General features: G+C 41.4%; 1 protein-coding gene across 1 annotated transcript in view; it reads left to right on the forward strand.

Moving 5' to 3' along the window:
* The window catches only part of Nup188 (nuclear pore complex protein Nup188), a 752,879-nt gene that overhangs the window by 178,932 nt on the left and 551,659 nt on the right, over window positions 1-22,288 (forward strand). Inside the window, exon 7 of the mRNA XM_067139287.2 lies at window positions 20,944-21,234. Coding sequence (XP_066995388.2) covers window positions 20,944-21,234 — 291 coding nt within the window. The remainder of the gene's footprint in view (window positions 1-20,943; window positions 21,235-22,288) is intronic.

A 22,288-nucleotide genomic window follows, 5' to 3' on the forward strand; every position in this document is an offset into this window, starting at 1 on the left:
TTTTCCGCACCGATATTTATGAACTCCAGCGATTTTGTTGCATGCAATGTATCATCTTTGGTATAGTTTCTTCGCTATGTCCACTGGCAAGCTCTCTCGTCAGCATTCAAAAGCGAAGTCCGAGTCGATTAGTAAAGCCCGTCGACTGCTTTCCGTAGAGAATATATGAAATGAAAGAAGAGAACATGTTTTCGTAATAAATGCATAAATAATGCGTCCGATAGCAGTTGTTAACTCATTAAAAATAAAGGCTAAATAAACGATCACTTAATTTTCATGCTAAAAACTGCAATTAACTAAGAATCGAAAACACCTCTGTTCAAGATATGGCAGAGTCCATAATTGATTTCAGAGGTTAGTTTTCTCGCATATAGTTAAATTTCAGAAAGGCTATTATCATGTAAATTTATGGTGAGAAGTTTATCATTTTTGTACTGGCACTTGAAATATGTTTTTGTCATACATATGGTATGGTTAGGTTAGGCTAGGCAATGTTGTTTGAATAAGGAAACTGAAGAGTTTGCCACAAAATGCGACCTTCGGTATAGTTTTCTCGCCACATGCACTTGGGAACTCTCTCATCAGCATTCAAAGGCGAATATCTGAGATGACCAGTAATACCCGTGAACTGCTGTTCCGTAAAGAAAATAGAAATGAAAGAGAACATGTTTTTATAATAAATACGTAAATAATGTGGTCGATAGCAGATGTCAACTCATTAGATACAAAGGCTAAGTAAACGTTTGCTTAATTTTAAAGTGTACATTGAAATTAAGTAATTTTGAAGTAAAAAATGAACCATAATTCTACAGCAGACTCTCTGATCAATCTTGTTCCTGACGCAGCATCTCAATTCTCTTATGCATCTTCCTGCCGGGCTGAGTGGCTCAGACAGTTGAGATGCTGGCCTTCTGACCCCAACTTGGCTGGTTCGATCCTGGCGCAGTCCGATGGTATGTGAAGGTGCTGAAATACGCCAGCCTTGTGCCGGTAGATTTACTGGCACATAAATGAACTCCTGCTGGACTAAATTCCGGCACCTTGGCATCTCTGAAAACCATAACAGTAGTTAGTGGTATGTAAAACCAATAATGTTAATAGGTAAACAATCCACTGTAGGTTTTTACGAAAGAAAAATAAAAAATGGGATCAAACAACTAAGCAACAAAAGTCCATTAAGCTGACTTGACTTGTGATGGGTGCCCCTGAATACCTTTAGCAACTCTTGGTTGCTGACCAGCAGAGTAACTGGAGTGAAAAAATCCACAGTGGTATAACAGCTGCGAAATCTGGGAGAAAGCTTACCAGACTGCACAAAATTCTTAACAAACACCTTGTCACCAACCTTTAAGTTAGTGGATCTGCTTCCTCGATCATATCTCTTTCATTCTTCTATGAGAGGCTGTGTGATTATCCTGATTTTCATAGGTCTCAGATATCTGGATCTATCGTCTCAGGTAAGATCTTGTTGATCGACCACAAGTTGGAAAGTACCGAGCAAGTGGCCATGCAGTTAGGGTCGCGCAGCTGTGAGCTTGCATTCGGGAGATAGTGGGTTTGAACCCCACTGTCGGCAGCCCTGAAGATGGTTTTCCGTGGTTTCCCATTTTCACATCAGGCAAATGCTGGGGCTGTATCTTAATGAAGGCCACGGCCGCTACCTTCCTAATCTCCCACCCTTCTGTCGCCGAAAACCTTCAATGTGTCAGTATGACATTAAACAAATAGCAAAAAAAAAAAAAAAAAAAGTTGGAAAGCGGAGAATTATGGACACAATTAATGTCAGGGACATCGGTGAAAGTTTGAAAGATTCATGGACTGCTGAATTAAATGCGAAAGACAATGCAATGATGTATCCCAGCGGGTATGGTTCTCTTGATGGAAAGCAATTAGAGCCGAGTGCAGGTTACAATTAACTCGCTCTGCTAGCGAGGGCTGGGGTAATAGGCTGTAGTTTTCACATGCAAAATTGACAGATCAAGCAAAACTTACGTAATAAGTTTAATGTGAATGCTTTTGCATTATCAGATACAAGATATTGACAAGGTGTGAAAGACGCAAAAATAGAATTCAGACAACTGATGGTGGTTTGAGCAGTGGTCTGCATAGCTGGGAATAATCATGAAAAGTGAGTGAACCCGTCCACGCGCAGAAGTACAAACTTATTCAGTTTCCATTTAGACTTTGGAGAGTGCTTCACGTAGTCAGTGTACAAGTGCTCCACAGGACAAGTGGCTTGGTGAGAAGACAGTAAGCCTGACTTAGTATTTAATGGAGGCTTGCTAACCATATAAGTTTTACTGGCCTTGACGAACTCCCTTATCTCTACATCCATAGATTTCCAGATGGAAAATTTCCTAATCTTCTTGTGTTTCTTGAAAACTCCAAGATGACCTCCAAGAGGAGTTTCATGATAATATTTTAAAATCATGGGTACTAGGACATCAGGGATAACAATTTTCATCTTCTGGTCTTGATGGTGGGGACAATAGAAAACACCATATCTCAGAACACAAGGGGCAACAGTCTTGCCAGAATAAAGATTGTCAATAATAGGCCCAAGCACAGGGTCCTCTCTTTGGTGCTTAGCAATATCATTATATAGTAACCGAGCATGAGATACGATGCCATTAACAATAGAATCAACAGAAAATGAAGGTTGAGATAATTCTGCAGGGACGGGATCACAATTACTGAAAGTACTGTCTGAAAACATCCTATTTAGACTATCGGCGACTACATCCTCAGATCCCCGAATGTGTCACATGTCAAATGGAAGGCAGAAATACGGATGGCCCAGCAAACTAGGCAACCATTACGACAGGGATTATCCAGAACCAAAGTTAAAGGCTTTCCAATTCAGACTTGACATGCTCCAGATACATGCAAACATTTTCTAGGGCAAAAAGAACCGTAAGACCCTCTAGTTTGTAAACTGAGCATTTTGCTTTTAGAAGAGTATGAGAGAGGTTGCCTACATAGATCAGAGTCTTGTAATAAGACAGCAGGGATGGCAGATGTAGATGCGTCTGTTTGAACAATAAATTTCCAAAGAAATCCGGCACAGCTTAGACTGGCACATTATACAGTGCTAACTTCAGGTCTTCAAAAGCACAAATTTGACACTTTCATGATGCAGCAAGTTAGGAGAAGCTGCGCAATTAGCAAAATTGGGTATAAATTTGTAAAAGGTGATCATTCCAATGAATAGGGCTGCAACTTTAACATCCTTAGGAGCTGGAACTTGTGGATCTCCTAAATCCTTTTTTTTTTTTTGCTAGCTGCTTTACGTCGCACCGACACAGATAGGTCTTATGGCGACGATAGGATAGGAAAGGCCTAGGAGTTGGAAGGAAGCGGCCGTGGCCTTAATTAAGGTACAGCCCCAGCATTTGCCTGGTGTGAAAATGGGAAACCACGGAAAACCATTTTCAGGGCTGCCGATAGTGGGATTCGAACCTACTATCTCCCGGATGCAAGCTCACAGCCCCGCGCCTCTACACGCACGGCCAACTCGCCCGGTCCTAAATCCTAGAGTGGTCAACAGAATCTCTGCTAGGGGAAATGATGTCCTAAGGAGGACATGCTCAGTTTTGCGAGTGATACCTTAAATAAATTAAATCAGGTCGGCCTTCCTGAGGTGCAGTAGGACTTCATTCAGATGAGTAAAGTGATCTTCACCGGTTTCAGAATATACGTCATCGTGTAAGTAGTGATAGTTGAATTTGACTTCATAGAGGATGTTAAATACCTGCCAACCCTTCCGATTTACCCGGAAACTTTCCGTTTTTATACTCTTTTTCCAATTTATTTTTACTTTTTCCTATTTTTGACCAGTATAACTTCCAGTGCCGGCCCCGGTCTAGAAAGCCAAGAATAACGGCTGAGAGGATCTGTCATGCTGACCACACGACATCTCGTAATCTGCAGGCCTTCGGGCTGAGCATCAGTCGCTTGGTAGGCCATGGCTCGCAGTTGCGCCATGGGTGCTATGGGGTTTCGTTTTATAACCTCCAGTACGGTCAGTTCTTATGTGCTTGTGTAAATTACACCACCTCGTTTTGAAGCGTATTTATTTGATGCTTTATTTTGCAAGTGTTTCGTCTGTCGCATTAGTGTATCGCGTTTCTCGCTCACTACGGCAGCGTGTTTGCTTTATACAGCTGGGGATTCGGGACAGCAATTGTCCTGCAAGCAAGGGAGGCTAGCGCGCGCTAGGGACTCAGTTAATCGGAACGAAAGAAAGAGTTTGTTATTGTGTGGTTCACGCCCTGTTAACATTCTGTGCGTAGTTTCATTGGTGTTGTAGGCCACGTGTTTTTTCTTGCGTTTCTCTGCACCCCCCACCCCCTACTGTCAGTCGTATACTGGTATTAATAATGTATGAGACATATTGATTCGTTTTTGCATATTTCAGTGCATAATTTTAATGAGTTAGTATTTCAGGGAGTTGTGTCGGTGGCAGTTTCTGGCATTTTCTCTTCTTGTTATGGTCAAAAAATATAACACACGTTATCTTCAAGTGTTCAGAGGTACCTATAAATTTCATTTCATTTTACTGTCTAATAAAGGAAACTATTATGCATTTTGTTTTGTGTGTCGATGTGACATAAATATTACTGTTCGTATGTGTCATAAGTTTGTCTTTGCTGGTGGCACCTAGTGTTTACAGTGCACTATGTCTTCTGGTATGGGCTAGAGCAATTTTGTTACTTTCATTGACCTGTCTCAGCTTTATCCTCGGCTTTGACAAAATTAAAGTGACTGAGGTATGAGTGATGCTAGTAATGCCATTCCATCTGCAGCCAGTCCCTGCTACGAATGGTGTGAAAATATTGCTTATAGGGTCGGTTGGTGTATGCATTTCAGTGGGCTTGGCAGACTGATATGTAATGGCAACTTCTGGCTCAGTGACGAAAGCAACAGGAAACTACCTCGCTCCTCATTTCCCTAGTACGCCTCTTCAGTGACGCCTAGGCTATCTATGACAGCTGATTCTGGAGACTCTGCGCTAAGGCGCGAGTTCTTATTCGACAAAGTAAGAAAGCTTCATGGGAGAGATATGTGTCGTCCTTGACGTCACATACTCCATCTCAAGTGTGGACGAAGCTTCGACGAATTTCGGGTATTCAAGGATCATCTGCTGTACCGGGAATTTCCATTGCAGGCAGTGTCGCCACTGATCCTCTCGCGATTGCTAACCATCTCGCTAGTCATTTCGCGGATGTCTCCGGCTCCGGGAATTACCATCCTGATTTCCTCCCTCTGAAGCGGGAGGCAGAACGTCATCACCTTAGTTTGGCCACCCAAGCTTCAGAGGACTACAACGTGCTCTTTGCGGAGTGGGAACTCCGCAGCGCATTAGCGCTTTGCAAGGACACGTCTCCTGGACCGGACGACATCCATAACCAGATGTTGAAACACCTTAGTGATGATAGTCTACTATATCTCCTTCGTGTGTTCAACCGAATCTCGATAGAGGGTGATTTTCCGTCTCAGTGGCGAGAGGGCGTAGTCATTTCTGTCCTCAAGCCTGACAAAGATTCTAAGTATGCAGGAAGTTACAGACCGATTTGTCTTACAAACTGCTTGTGTAAGCTATTTGAGAGGATGGTAAATCGCCGACTAGTGTGGTGTCTGGAGAAACAAGGACTGTTGTCCGAGTACCAATGTGGTTTTCGAGCCGCTCGCTCGACTACTGACCACTTGGTACGCCTGGAGAGTTCTATCCAGGACGCGTTTCTCCGCAAACAGCACTTGGTAGCTGTTTTCTTGTACTTGGAGGAGGCCTACGACACCACCTGGCGATATGGCATCCTTTCAGTCCTGCATCAGTGGAGATTCCGAGGTAACTTGCCGGCTTTTATTGCTAATTTTTTGTCCATCCGTCTATTCTGTGTCCGAGTAGGGAGGACCTATTCGCAATACCACGTTCGAGAAAATGGAGTCCCACAAGGATCGGTCCTTAGTGTCACTCTGTTTGCGATTGCCATAAACGGTATTGTCGCTGCTGCTAGCCCAGCAGTAATACCGTCGCTGTATGTGGACGATTTCGCTCTGCACTATAGCTCGTGCAGTATGGCAGTCGCAGAGCGACAGTTACAGCAAGCTATTAGGAGGGTGGAGCAGTGGACTTGAGAACATGGCTTTCAGTTTTCCGCCGCAAAGACCTCTGTTGTCCACTTTTGTCGTCAACGTACTCTTCACCCCCATCCTGAGCTTTATTTAGGCAATGTCGTTCTTCCAGTTGTTGACACTTCCGATTTCTTGGGCTCGTTTTTGACAGTAAATTATCGTGGGAGCCACACGTGCGGCAGTTAAAAGTGCAATGCACTAAGAGGCTTAATATCCTGAAGTTTCTTAGCAGCACTTCTTGGGGGGCTGACCGCACGGTGCTCCTACGATTCTATAGGGCACATATTTTATCTTGACCAGACTACGACAGTGCAGCATATGGCTCAGCAAGACCAAGCGTTCTTGCGAAGCTAAACAGCATCCACCACAGCGGGGTTAGGTTGGCGACGGGAGCCTTTCGTACAAGCCCCATAGCTAGCCTCCTTGCTGAGTCTGGTGTGCCGCCTTTACACCTGAGGCACCAGCAAATGCTTCTTTCGTATGCTGCAAATTTGCGACAGATGCCACTTCATCCCAGCTATCCTTGCGTATTCAACAATGGCAACCGTTTTCTGTACGCTGCTTGTCCTCGAAGAACACGGCCAGTTGGAATACGCTTGGAGAGCAGTTACAGGTTGTTTAACGTACCTTCGGTTCCTTGCCTTGTCAGACAACCAAGTGGGTTACCTCCGTGGGTAGTACGGCGACCTGAAATCATCCTGGACCTACATACTGGCCCGAAGGAAAACACGGACCCTTCGATTTATCGGCGGCTCTTCTTGTCCGTTGTTAGCCGCTATCCAGGTTCAGTCGTCGTCTACACGGATGGTTCAAGGACAGATACGAAGGTGGGCTGTGCGTTCGTTGTTGACAATGATAGGTTTCTTTTCGCTCTTCTGGAAACCTGTAGTGTGTACACAGCAGAGCTCTATGCTGTCTGTAAAGCTTTGCGGTACGCACTGTACAATGAACGCCGACACTTTCTAGTGTGTACTGACTCCTTGAGTTCACTCCAGTCTATTGATACCTGTTTCCCTCGGCACCCTCTGGTGCAGCGGATCCAGGACCTGCTGGCCGGGTGTTCGGATGCCGGCACCAGAATTACGTTTCTGTGGCTCCCAAGCCACATGGGCATCGAGGGAAACGAGTTAGCAGATCAGGCTGCCAAGGAGGCGGTTACACTGCCCCTGTTGCCTTTCAAGGTTACAGCAAGTGATATTCGCTCTCAGCTGAGACATCTGGCCATGTCTCATTGGGAGATGGAGTGGCAGGCCATTCCTCTTCCCAATAAGCTGAGAGCGATAAAAGGAACAACGAAGGTATGGAAGACTTCCCTTCGGGCTTCGCGGAGGGAGGCCGTGGTATTATGTCGTCTTCGGATCGGCCACGGTATCGTAACTCACTCGCATCTTTTGAAAGGAGAACCCCCTCCGGTGTGTACCTGCGGCGACCATCTTACCGTGGTGCATATCCTTACGGAGTGTATGGACCTGGTCGATCTTCGCCGTAGTCTTAACCTTCCGGGTACCATCTCCCTCATCTTGCGAGATGATGAGCAGTCAGCAGACCTCGTCATCCGCTTTATGAGGGATAGTGGTCTGTTTTATCATATGTAATGGTGTCCTTTGTGCTAGTGTCTTTATGTCACTTGTGCTTTTATCCCATTGACTTCATTTTAGTTTGTGTTGCGTATTTTAATGTGTTATTTTAACGTCTAATGTAAATTATATATCTGCACTACCAGGCAAAGCCTTATTCCTCTTCTCTTATTTTATTAGAAAATAAGGCATTGCGAATTAGATCCACTGCTGTTTTAATCTCATACTCATTTTCTCATCACCATATTTTTTAACTCTTGTCAGTGGATACATTTTAAAATTTGAAATATCATGTATCATGTCGTTCAACCCCGTTCCATTAGGGGCCGATGACCTTCGATGTGAGGCCCCTTAAAACAACAAGCATCATCATCATTGATTCTGGAGCTGTTGAGGATCCAACCAGCCTTCGGGCTGAGGACTAAACATACATACACATGTGTAATAAGTTAGAATGATTAGGTTCATTTTCTTGTAACCATTTTTATTTTTCATAGTTTAAGATTTTAAATTTAATGGTCAATTCACATTGTACCTGTAGATATGTATGCCTTTTATCCTGAACTTTTTTTCACCTAGACCGTGGTGGAATGTATGTGATGAAATACAAGAATTAAAAATCTTCCTATTTTTTTATTTTTAAAAGTTGGAAGGTATGATGTTATCAGGAAGCCTAGTGAATACAGCAGCTCCTATTGGGAATATGAAAGACACTCTGTTAAATTCATTGAGATTCCAGTCCATAGTGAAGGCTGAGAGTTGTTTAGACTCGCGTAACTGAATCTGGTAATACGCTTAATTTAAGTCTAAGGCAGTAAAATTCCTAGCTCTGCAAAACCAAGTGAAACAATGCATGTCGGATAGAGAGGGACAGATAGCAAGAATACCTTCTTATTCAAGGCCCTAAATGCACAACAGGGCGAAAACCACCTTGTGTTTAGGCACGAGAAAAATAAGAGAAGAATAAGCGGGTGTCGATGGCAGAAGATCCCTTCCCTGAGCATCTGGTTGATGATTTGCGTAAGAGCTTTCATCTCCACTGATGCTAACCGATCGGGAGGAAACCTCACAGCGATCGAATCCGTAACATCAATTTTGTATTCGATCACTTCAGTGACCCCTAGCTTCTCTGAGAAGATGTCGGATAAAGACCGACAGAGACCCTGAATACACTTAGCCTAATCCTCAAGTAAATGACTAAGGTGTAGCATCATTTTGCACTGAGGGGGCGAAGTGGCTCAAAATGAAGCAGAATTACACTTTAAAAGGGAGGCGACAGGTTAGCGCAAAGTTTGAACCAAGAAACGTGATTTTGAATGTCTAACATAAGACAGAATGGGACATGAAATTGGCCCCTAATATAATACGGCATGACAAATAATTCTTAGCAATGAAAAGCTTAAATTTCCATGTAAAATTCATAATCCTGATTTAACAGATAACAAAACCCAAAATTTCCATGCTAGAGCAGTTAGCCAAAACACAATTTTAACAAAGAAGGGGAACTCTCAGAAAAATTCACTTATGGACTTTTCTTGAATACCATTTTTCACTGATGAGGGCTGTAACACTGCTAGAATATAATAGGGCCAAAGCAGGCTCATTATTTACGTTATCTACCTTGATAAATGGAACAAAACCACGTATGTCACAGGAAATTTTTGAGCAGTCAACGGTACCAGGGAAAGCACTAGAAATGGCCTCAGAAGCAGAGCTAGACTGGAGACTGACATTGCAATTCTTAAAAATAGACACGGAATTGAAGTCGGGGGATAATTTACAAAATTTTTCCTTGGGTGGGTCGGAAGAAACAGATTAATCAAGTCTCACGACCTAGTCAATTGCTACCAGAATTTTTTAAAATACAAGTAGACTTAGGCACATTACAAAACCTAGCAGTATGCTGTAGAAAGCCATATTTAAAACATCTACCTTGTCAAGGACTTGAATGGGACTGGCTGGACAACACTAAAGGGTACTCATTCCTCAAATGCTCGGTTGAGCCACATGTAAAACACGAGAGTATGAATCAACAGTTCTAAGAAAGGGAGGGTGTGATGCAAGATTAGACTGTGGAGTGTCGTGCACAATTCTTAAAGTATCAGTGTATTTTACCCCTTTGGTAGAAACTGTTATGGTCTCCATGTTGGCAAATGAACGGCAACGAGAAACAAACATAAGTAGGACTGGTACGGTGGCAAAATGCCCTTGGTGATGGTTGAAACCATCTGGCCTTCAGAATAACTTACGGCAAAATCTCTGGCATAAAATCGTATCCTGAATGAAATTGGCAAGGTTCTCATTTAGGCTTTCAACTTGGTAATAAAATTTTAGCACTAAAAATGAGTGTGCTCGGGACGGTATGAAGTGAGCACGGAAGCTCTTGAGTGAACTTAGCTGAAATGGCCTTTAGTGTTTTGTCTGACAACACCCCTATAGTGTAAGTGTATCTGAAGAATTTGAGAATGAGAAAGTGTAAAAACAAGGGCATGGTCCTGGAACTCAACAAGAAATCACTCCCAACTGGATGCCCATCAAATGCACACTGCTCATAGACGACAGCGCCATGTGACCGCTCCCATATACTATTTGCACATGCCCGATCTCCTGCGAGTTTCTGGACTACGTTGCCACTCTTTTATTTACAGTCCTCATATTTTATTGTGCCGGCCCTGTGGTCCATGGGGGGGTATATTTTATTATTGAAAGAAAGTGTACCACTTTCATCAGAACTTCTAGCTGACCATTTTGTGCCCCAGCAACTACTTCCGTCTTTCATTGGTTCTGTGTCTACTGACCTCCCAATCCACCCCCCATAACCCCGGTCCTTTTGCAGGGATTTGGTAACTTGCTCTATCTGCTTGCCATTCTGTTAAAAGCAAGTTCTAGGTTCTCTATAAACTCCACCACAAAGTTCTTTTCGATAATGAAATATGAGGGCTTAAATAAAGTAGTGGGAATGTAGTCCAGACACTGCAGACTATTATAAAATCAAACAAGTTAATAAAGCACATTACGAGGACGGTTTGAAAAGTTCTCGGAATCACCGCTAGATGTCGGTGCTAGAGCAACGACGTTTCCGCGCAATAATCACACATCCTTTGTGAGTGAACACGTGGCGCGTCAGTGCTCTAGCTGCAGGAGTGTGGTAGTGACGACTCTTTGTTGTTGTTCCCGCGTAGTGGTTTGTGACAATGGAAAAAACTGAGATTTGAGCAGTGATTAAATACTTTGTAAAGAAAGGTATGAAAGCAAAGGAAATTCATACAGACTTTCAGAACACACTGGGGGACTCTGCTCCTTCATTTTCAACTGTTGCCAAGTGGACCAGCGAGTTGAAATTTGGTCGGGAGAGGTTGGATGATGATCCGCGTAGTGGAAGGCCAAAAAGTGTTACGACCCCAGAATTTATCGCAAAAGTGCATAAAATGGTCATGGAGGATCGTTGACTGAAAGTGCGGGAGATTACTGAAGCTGTAGGGATGTCTTCTGAACGGGTATATTATATTTTAACCGAAGAATTGGGGATGAAAAAATTATCCGCAAGATGGGTGCCTCGGCTCTTGACATTGGACAATAAACGCACCAGATTGGAAATGTCCGAACAAAGTCTGGCCCGTTTTCAGTTCAATCAACAAGATTTTTTGCTCCGGTTTGTGACTACAGATGAAACTTGGGTCCACTACTATACCCCAGAGACAAAACAGCGGTCAAAGCAATGGGTACGTCAGGAGTGCTCTGTAGGGTGACAAAATCATTGCCTATCTCGCGCACGGATTGTTATTGTAAGTATGCGGTGCTGTGAGATTCCTTGTCTTTTTTAAGTCTCTAAGAGTAAATCGAACAGTAAAGACTTAGTGCATAGTCTGGGTGATATATCGTGCAAGTCGGAAAATGATGGTATAGACGAAGTATATAGTTACAGTGATTTTGAACCAAGTACAGAATAGCGATCTCGCACGTTCGTCCACGTTGATGAATTACAATCTTCAGCATACACTTCCCCACTGTACTCCGGGTTTCTAAGACAGCTGTTGCAACAATTATGACCGTCTTCAACGATATAGTCACTGGTTCCCATGTTGCACAATCATCGCTGCTAGGTTCTCTTACCCAGATTAAAAGTTACACAAACATAATTATATACAAACATAATTATATACATATTCAATATTCCATAACCACTAATTCTTATAATATTATTCTTTTACATCCTAATTTACCAAATTCACATGATTTTCACTGCCTAACAACATTTTATACGAAAATGTCCTAACTTCAAATTGGAAGATCGTCATTTACAAAGATTTCCTGACATAAAATAGCAGATCGTACCTTTTTACGGCTCCAGTATGAACAAGCTAACACATCTTTCATGATCAACGGCATATAACGTGTCCCTGCAATGAAAAAGGTAAGTATGACCGAGCGCCGGGACAGTAACTACTGTATACTATACGTGCGACCCCATATGGGGGCGCTTGTACATGTACAATTTGTAATGACCAATACGACCCCATATGGGGTCAATATTTTACCTAATATACATAATAAGTTAACCTAGTATATATATATACACACACACTCATTTCTGTGATCATTTGCTTGGTTAAGCCTGTGAACATTTTGGCACCAGGGAGTAACTCGATCTTATTAGCTCACGGCACTAGACGGCAATCCTATGAATTTTGGTCTGGCACTCGTGTTAAGATGTGGCGTCACTGACTGGTGATAAGTATTATGATAAGGTGGCGTGAAAGGCGAACCTAACCTTACCAAGCTACGGCTAAAGAGACTAGTCTTATATAACTGAGATGCACCATATTGAAAGAAAACGTTCAAACTGTGAAGTTGGCCACGCACAACAGAAGAGGTTTCAAGCAAAACGCAGTGAAAGTCTAAGCACACTGGATCCTGCTTACAGGTAAAATCCATGGAGTAAGTGTGAAAGGATTTCAGGCTAGAAATAAATAAGATATCATCATGGGGATGGCTAGTATATTGAAGTTCGAATGTCTAGGCTTAGTTACAAATCATAGCTTTAATCTTCTTTAACACAGTTATGGATATGTAATTTAGACATCTGTATTAATAACATAGATAAATGGGGATATTCAAAATTTTACATACAACATTGAACTTTATACAGGGTCCAGTGCATGAAAAATCTTAGTATGTTTTAAACTACATTTAGTACAGAGATCGACAACTATAAATACAGTGGAACCTCGATTCTCCATTGTTGGAGGGACCACGGAAAATTATAAGTACAACACGGGAAAATGAAAAATCGGGGAATGAATGAACCATCAACAGTTCGGCTAAATATCACAAAAATGAAGTATGTATAATTATAATCTTAAACACACTCCTAAACCAAACCAAACCAAACCAAACTACAGCCCCAGTGGGCCTTCGCCTACCTAGTGACTGCTACTCGGCCCGTAGGCCTGCAGGTTATGAGCCGAGACATGGTTGGTATGACGAATCCTCTCTGCCATTATTCCTGGCTCTCTAGACTGAGGACGCCATCTCACCATTCAATAGCTCCCTAATTAAAGGTAATCGTAGGCTGAATGGACCTGGAACAAGCCCTGATATCCAGGTAAAAATGCTTGACCTGGCTGGAAATCTAACCCGGGCCCTCCGGGTGGGAGGTAGGCAAGTTAGACTGTGGGGCCGGCTTCAAATGTTAATTACCTGTACGAGAGTTTAAAATCTCAACTTTCAGTTTTACCAGGAAAACCGCCATTTCTGGTGAAAACTTCTTTCAGTTCAGCAACATTGATCAGCCAAACTCTTCGAAAAATCTAATAACATCAAGCCAAACAACAATCTTCTACAAGTAGTTTTTAATTCTCTAATATAATAAAATAACGCACATTAGGTACAAAAGCACCCAACATGATGGCAAAATCCCTTTTTTTAATCTTCCATTGTAATTTGGTCACTGTTCATAGTCTGTTTCTAGAAATCTTGTACCGCGTAAGTTAGGCACACACAGACTTTTAAAGTTTATGTTGATCTCAATAATATGGTTTAGAGTGCAAATATAGGTTCTAAAAAATCCTCGAATGCACTCCGTTCAATTCTGCCCATCACTAATCTCGATCAAATTGGAAAGATAAAAAATATCTTCAAAACTTCAGAAAGTACGATTATTTGCGACCTTGAGCTCAGCTCGAAAGCTGTCCAAGTCAGTACGAGTGGGAAATGATGCAAACTTTTTAAATGTAACGTGCGCAAATAAGTGATATTTATAACATTTTAACACACAAAAAAGAAAATGTAAAAATGCCAGTCTTATATTAGGCTTGATGTATGTAAGGTGCAACATCAGTTCTGGTCTTGATAACATAATCGTACGTTATACGATAGTATTAAAATACTAAATTTGTATTAAGAAGGAGCAGTTTCGATTCCTGTCTGAAAGCCCAATGACTATACAGTGCCCTGAGGGAAGTGCCGAAAACCTGTTCGGCGATACAATCGATAAAAGTAAAACAATAGACATCTAACCCTGGAGATAATGTAGACGTTTTACAAGTACGAACATTCAACAAAACTCTTTCCGTCTTCAAGTAGAGCTGTCGAAATGCACTCTGTCTCCTTCCAATTGTTGTGGCCACTCTCTCTCATGATTTCCGAGGATGCTCTAAACAAGCCTACCTGAATGCGATGCTAAGATGGTCCCATATGGAAGTTCACCGCCGATTACTTTTCCAGTACAGTACTTACTCTAATCATCGCAATAACGGGACGTTAACAACGAGATCCATAAGTATGCCATAGCCATCCCTTCATGAGATACAGTTTCTTGAAAATCGCTTAGCATTGATCGGACTGAAATTTCTGGACGGTTGATCTGGGAAATAGTTTCTTCGAGGAACGGATAATGCGGGATTTTTACAACGTGATTTAATTAGGATGCTCGCGGGACATTACTTGAATGAATATTCCGGGAAAAGTTAGTTTCCAGGAACGTATAACAGAGGGGTTCTACTCTAGTGGTAAGATAAAACTAATTACAAGAAGTGAGGTTAACATGGAGAACACCAATTTCCAGCTTAAGGCTTGCATTACCAAAGCAATTCCCTTGGACCTCATGCGTAATAGCAAGATTTCCCTCAACTTTACACCAATATTAAAGACTAAATGGGACAAACCGGCGTGGTGAAACACGTGGAACAATGGAAATGAAAGGCAATAGGGGAAACATGACTATGGTGGGGAAAAGCAAGAGGAGGAGGAATCAATTCTGATAAAAAGTTCCTGGACCATACAATCTTCAAAACCACCTGCTCTGGCCTTGAAATATCCATGTAGTGTTCTTCAACTACGGGTAGGACGAATATCCTAGTGACAAAACCACGTGGGATAACAGCTGGTCCAACAGAGTCCCTTTCAAGGTTAAGGCAAGTTAACAGGGCCGGAAGGGCTAAGAAATAAAGGTTCTCTGAAGAAAATATCTATTCATCTCTCTAACTTGCCTCATAATATTGGATCCTTCCACCAGAGGAGAACCAGCTCCCTCAATTGACTGCAGGCCTAACAATAAACAACATCCCCCTATAGAAGTATTGTTATTCAGGTGCTAAGTGATACAAAGAATGGTGAGACCCACTGTGCAGTGTAGGGATGTTCAAACACATGTAATTTTATTTTATTGTAATTTAGCACTTACAAATTAATGCCGTGTAAGGTACTTCACATGTAGAGTGCGTAGGAATTCACACTTGAAACTATTTCCATCTTCTTGTAAGACATGTTAATTTTATGATGGCTCTCTCATTTAACTCAGCACGCACTACCAGGTGTTGGCATGTAGATCGAGGCTGAATCTTGCCCATAACAAAACAACCGTACTGACACGTGTGGGATTGCTAGACAGGCCATGAAACTGGTATACTGTAGTTGGGGACAGTGTGTTCTCTTTTCATGAACACAAAGGTGGCAACTATTACGGGTTGTCCGTAATTATTACAGATTTCACCTCACGATTATGGCATAATGGTCAAAGGGAAAAATTATTACAGAAAAGCAGCATTATTACAAAAAAAAAAAAAAAATCTGTGGAAAAAAGAAGGAAATATGTTCAGTCCTTTGAAGCATTTGTGCTCAACCCTCCTCATTTCAATGCTTGTGAACTGGCAACGATACTTTTTCAATCATCACTTCCTTTTGCTACCTATAAACGTTATGAAATTCATTGTGTGAATGAAGGAGCTCTACTATACTCTTCTCCACTATAAATCCTTAAGTAATGTTGTATTTACAGAATTAATGACTACATTAAGCACATGTACACTGGAATGGCCTATGGTTCAGAAGACGAAAATGTCATCACAGGGAAATGGATGCTTCAATAATACCTACACTGAAAAACATCTGCTGGGTGCAAAACAAATTACCAATAATGTTTTATCACTGAATTAATAGGCAGTGTGGAAATATTATTGTGTACTAAGATAAACTTTAGAATAGATTGCTGTCGGGAAGGAAAAAAGGGAGTATCATTGTCGAAGAAGGAAGCAAGATGCTTTGGAACTTGACTCGAAAATTTTCTGATGGGCAGAGGGTGATTACTGATTACTAGAGACGGGAATTTGCCTATTCGCCTATTTTATTCCTGTGTTCAGAAACGTAGGCTTTTGAGATATGAATTCGTTTTAGGGTCTTTTTAGCTATATTTTGTTGGTTTTATTGTGCCTATAATTGTCTATTTCAGGGGTTTGTTCCTATTTGGAGTATAATTGCCTATTTGATGCCTTTTGCCTGTATTTTAAAAAGGCCTATTCCAGTGCATTATATTGTAGCTAGTGTGCTCGACAGAATTATCTTCTCTTTTCTCTGATGATGATGATGATGATGATGCTCGTTGTTTAAAGAGGCCTAACATCGAACGTCATCGGTCCATTCTCTTTTCTCAATACAGTATGTGTTTAACCCACGAACTAAAAAGGGAATTTTCAGAAGTCACTAGAAATAGTTCTAGGGAAATTTCCATCAGGAGAAAAACGGAACAATTTGACCTCGAAGCCTTCAACCCCTCCAACCTCCTAAGACATATGCGAGAACCAGTCAAGGTCGAACTATGTTGCACAACCCATATGCCCTGTACCTTCCTTTCGATGCGAACTGTTGTACACGTACGCTTTACATTCAGAACATGTTGTGATTTATGGTGAAATGGAAGAAGGTGTGAGTTTGCGGCAGCGCCCATTGAAAAATCGTCTAGGTCCTACTGGCTGAAGCCGTGGATCACAAAGGATCCCAATTTCACTATGGATGGAAAGGTAGTCTGTCAAACTTGCTGTAAGGAGGTAAGTTCGTTTGTTCCTTTTATTTTTTTGTGATTGAGAACTATGATCGCATTTCATTATAGCATATATAGGCCTATTAATTTATGTATTGTGGCAAGTTGTTTTCTTGCAATGCTGTATTAGTCGGGAACTTTCAATAAATTATATTGCTAAAATGCAAATAATCATTAAATTACTGAACGAGGAGTTAGAACGCCGGTGGTCTCTTGTCACAGAATGGATGAAAATTAAATCGGTATTTTGAACTGCAATTCATTTCCTGTGAAAATAGAGATTTATAACTGAAACGCAATTTTTAAAACTCCCTTTAAAAATCGCAAATTCTATTACATTTCTGCTAAGCCTTTGCGAAACACAGGTTGCAGATCCAGTGTAGCCCGGCTAGGACGATGCCACTGCGTGTTTTACGAGGTTGCCAAGACTAACTATACAAGACCAGGCCAGCGAAAACACCGTTGGTCTGGATTGGTGAGGTCTGGTTAGTAACTGTTGTGCTTGAGGGAGGGGGGAGGGCGAAGCAAAGGGAGTCTGAGGGGCGTAAGCTCCCAGGTTAACAAGCTTCTAGCATTCCTCTAGACTCTTGCTAAATTGTGAGAAAAATAAGGTTAATTTTTTCCTTATGGCTTTACGTCGCACCGATACAGGCAGGTCTTATGGCGACAATGGGATAGGAAAGGACTAGGAGTGGGAAGGAAGCAGCCATAGCCTTAATAACCATGCAGCCCTAGCATTTGCCTGGTGTGAAAATGGGAAACCACAGAAAACCATCTTCAGGGCTGCCGACAGTGGGATTTGAACCCACCATCTCCCGGATACAAGCTCGCAGCTGCGCGCCCCTAACTGCATGGCCAACTCGCCCGGTAAAATAAGGTTATGGGCGCATGTCACAACAGTTTCAAATTACGTGGTTTTTAATTTTCAACGAGTGTGGCGGCCTTGTGGGCACACATTATGCAGGATCTATTGCAGCCAACAGAAAATAGTCTTCATGACACGTGACCCGGCTGACCAAAGCCGGCGAATAGAAACAAATAAAATGTTCACAAATCTGAGATTTGTAGTGCCTCTGTTTTCATTCTTCTACATAAGTAAGAATACTGCTAGGGAGCTTGGCAGGTCCTTGGCAAGCATAAAGAATGGATCTCACTTCTACTCTACTCCGGTATTGTTTCACGTCTTTTTTATTATATTTTTCACCTGGTGAACTCGACACAATACTGCCAAATTATAACTGAAAATCCTTCAGGACATATTTCCATGTAAATTACTGAAAATCCTTGAGGACATATTTCCATATAAATTACTAATTCCCTTGTTCGTACTTTAAGGTTTTGTACTTCTAGAAACATCATCTCTAATAGTTTTCTTTTTCATGAAACAAATGCATGGTATATACTAAGCATTATTGCCAATTAGCCCAACTAGAAATTTAAGATATAGGGACAATGTAATTTATGTCAATTTTATTACTTTTCAGATCAAATGTGAGAAAAATACCACATAGATCAACTTAGAAATACTGAGATGCATCTGATACGAGTACAGAAATCTGTATCAAAGCAGCCTTTCTACCAGTCCATTGTGGGCAGCGACCAACAACCATTTTATTCAGACCTATGCACTGCAATGTTGGGAGCTAATATGCCCCTGCATAAACCGAAGCATCTTCAAATTTCAACAAGCTGCCGGGAGCAATCACCAAGTTGGAGAAGAGTAGCATGCCCATGGTGAAATCATTTAGGATTGTGAAAGAAGTCGGGGGAAGTTTTGACCGAACCTCTGGAAAGGTAGCCGCTGTCAGCGAAATAAAACCAGATGAAGTGACTTCATTGAAGTTTTGTCCAAACACCTCATGGGATGTTGAGAGATCTCTCTCTCAGTAAAAAAACATTATGCATGAGAGGAGAACAAGATTGTTACCGGAAAGCATTGAAACGTTGCTTGTAAATTCCTCTTATAGTAACTGAGCATGTTATTAAATAAGTAATTTTTTCATGCCTATTTTGTTGCCTATTTTACACATTAGTGCCTATTTAAATGCCTATTTTGGCTAATTTATGAGCCTATATGCCTGCCTATTTTAACTGTTTTTAGTGCCTCTAATTCTCGTCTTTACTGATAACCCATGTCAGAAGTCATGGTCATATTTATCCTAGCACTTAAGTATTTCTTATGTGTATACGTTATGTATGTATTTATGTAAGAACAAATGAGATAGCTAAGGTACGAACTTGTGTGTCTAGTCATCATCATCTGGAGCAGTTTCCAACCACAGGCTGGGTCTGCTTGGAACATAAGCCTCTCCATCATTTTCTGTCCATCCACCACTTCTCTTCTCTCACTCTAGTCCAGTTCCCTCCTCTTGCCTCGATGCTCTTGTTTACACCTCTCAGCCATTTGTCTCTCGGTCTCCTTCTCTTCATCTCCATTTCTAACATCTTTCTTGGTATCCTTTCTTCTCCCATTCCTTTAACATGTCCATACCACTGCAGCCTTGATTTTTCTATCATTTCCTGTAGGGGAACCTCATTTACCATTTCCCAAACTCTCTCATTTCTTACTTTCTCCATTCTTGTTGAACCTACTAGACACCTTTGAAACTTCATTTCCATTGCTTGTATTCTACTTTTATCCCTTTCCTTTATCTCTCACGTTTCTGATCCGTGTGTCAGAATTGGCACAAAATAAGTCTAGTAGATAACACCTTTACATCCCTATGGTATATCCCTGTTCCATATCAATCCTCCCACACTCTTAAAGAATCCATTTGCACACCTTCCTCTTTCATTGATTTCCATCCTGTTTCGTCCATTTTCTTCAATTACACTTCCCAGGTATTTAAGGCTGTCAGCTCTTTTCAACTGTTCACCTCCTAATGTCATGCCGTTATACATTCGGTTCTTGTTTCGTGTCATTACCAGCACTTCACACTTTTGTGCTGACAACTTAATTCCATAAGATGACACAACTTCCTCCCATACATTGAGCTGTTCCTGCACTTCACTCTCACGGTTTTCCCATATTAATAGATCTGCGAACAGCACCGCTTTCATTCTTCTCTCTCCAATGATCTGTGCTACAGTCTGTATTACATCATCCATCACCACTATAAATAGTAGAGGTGAGAGGGCACTTCCTTGCTTTACGCCATTTGTTACCTTAAACCAACCAGTTCTTTTGGTTCCGACTTTTACACAGCTTTTGCTTCCATTGTACATATTTTTCACCCTTGTGTTCATTTACTGCTTCCCAGATCTTGTTTCTGTGGACATTGTCATATGCCTTCTCTATATCCATGAAGGCCATCAATAAATCTACCCCATACTCATAGTGCTGTTCTTGCAGCTGCCTTACTGTGAATATGAGGCTAATAGTTGACCTTCCTTGTCTAAAGCCATACTGTTGTTCTTTGAATTCCTTTTCCACTAACTTTCTTATTCACTTTTCCAGAACTTTTTCGTATTTCTTGGCACAGTGGCACATCAGGGTTAGGGCCTATACCACGGTTGTTCGGACATTTTCTTCTGTCTCTTTTCTTAAGGATTGGTACTACTACACCCTTCTTCCAATCTTCTGGTACTTTTTTCTCATTCCACACTACCTGCATCATCCTATATAATCACTGTGTACCCATTTCCACTGCAGCTCTTATCATCTCCGCACTTAACTCATCTACTCCTGGTGCTTATTCTATTTTCATCCTCTTCAGAGCTTCCTCCACTTCTGCCCAAGTTAACTCCTCCATTTTCTCCTCACACTTTTCATCAGTTTCCTCAATATGATCTTCACTTAATCTAACCACATTCAGCAGGTCCTCGAAGTATTCCTTCCAGATTAGTTTAATTTCCTCCTTCTCCACTAGTGTCTAGTGTGTTTGCATAATTTTCTTCTTTTTTTTTTTTTTACAGGACCATACCACTAGACTGTCTATCGTAGCTTATCGCACTGTCTATGAGCTTGCATGTATGGTAGTTCAAAGTTTTGATAAACGTGACCTTACTGAAATACCAGGATTTCTGCATTTAATTGGACCTGTTCTTAGGCATCCTTTGAACTCCCAGGCTATGTGGAATAGTGTAGCCAATCCTGGACCTCGTGCCCTCATGCTCTTATTATTGGAGAAATTCCCTGTGGAATTTGTGCCATTCATGAAGGCAGCTGCAGCATTGGTAAAACATGGCAAAGATAATGTGCATGATGTAAGTATGTTACTATATTTTACTGTTTTAACCCATTTAACAGATATAATTTGGGTATACTGAAAGAAGACATTTTCCTTTTTAGTTTTCCTATGTAATTCTGTGTTTCTGTCATTAATGGATTTAGCCTGTTGAGTGGAAACACAGGATAAAATCTTCACTTGCAGACATTCCAGAAGTTTTTCCTAATGTCCTTCCCTGCAAGCATGCGCTCGCCCTCCCCCCACCCCCACCCCTCTCTCTCTCGTGCATGCGCATGTACACGCACTGTCCCAAACCCTTTATAAAAATGCTTACAAAATCAGAAAATTAAAGATCAACATCGGGTTTGAGGCGGAAATATGTCTTCAGGGAGCCAACCTCAGTGGAGGAGTTATTCATCCTACTGTTCCCATAATGGATTGGAACCAGTCTGAAGTCTGCAGCATTTGAGGGTTTCCAAATGTTACAACTCCGTGTTGTTGGTTTCCATAATGTCGAATACCTTTGGCTATGGTTGTCTTTAAAAAGAAATCAATCTTGTTGCCATCATATATGATAGAGCTGTTTGGTTTGGAGAGTAAGGAGTTAAGAAAATTATGGAGAATGAGTTTCTAATGTTGCATATTGGCACTTTGATTTTAACTTGTGGTAAGTGATGGTATGAACGAGCATTTTGGCTACATGGTTTGACATGTCGCTGTTAGTTGCATTTGAGAGATAATGGGTTTGTACCCCACTCTCAGCAGTGCGCTGAAGATCATTTCCCATTTTTGTACTAGGCAAATACAGGGGGGCTGTACCTCTTTTAAGGTCACATTTGCTTCCTTTCCATCCTTAGCCCTGTCCTATCACATAGTCACTATAGGACCTCTCGAGTCAGTGCGACATAAGACAAATAACAATAACAAAGTGCTAGTATGAATATGGTAGTTCACATTTCAAGTTAAACTTGGACAAACTGTTCATTATTTTTTTTTATTCTTCTTAAAAGAATCCAGAAATTGTCAGTCTTGCAGGCTACTAGTTTGATAGCTAATAATGATATCAAAATTTACAATGGAAGATAATGTGT

This window comes from Anabrus simplex, chromosome 2 (assembly GCF_040414725.1).
Source record: "Anabrus simplex isolate iqAnaSimp1 chromosome 2, ASM4041472v1, whole genome shotgun sequence".
NCBI classification, from domain to species: Eukaryota; Metazoa; Arthropoda; class Insecta; order Orthoptera; family Tettigoniidae; genus Anabrus; species Anabrus simplex.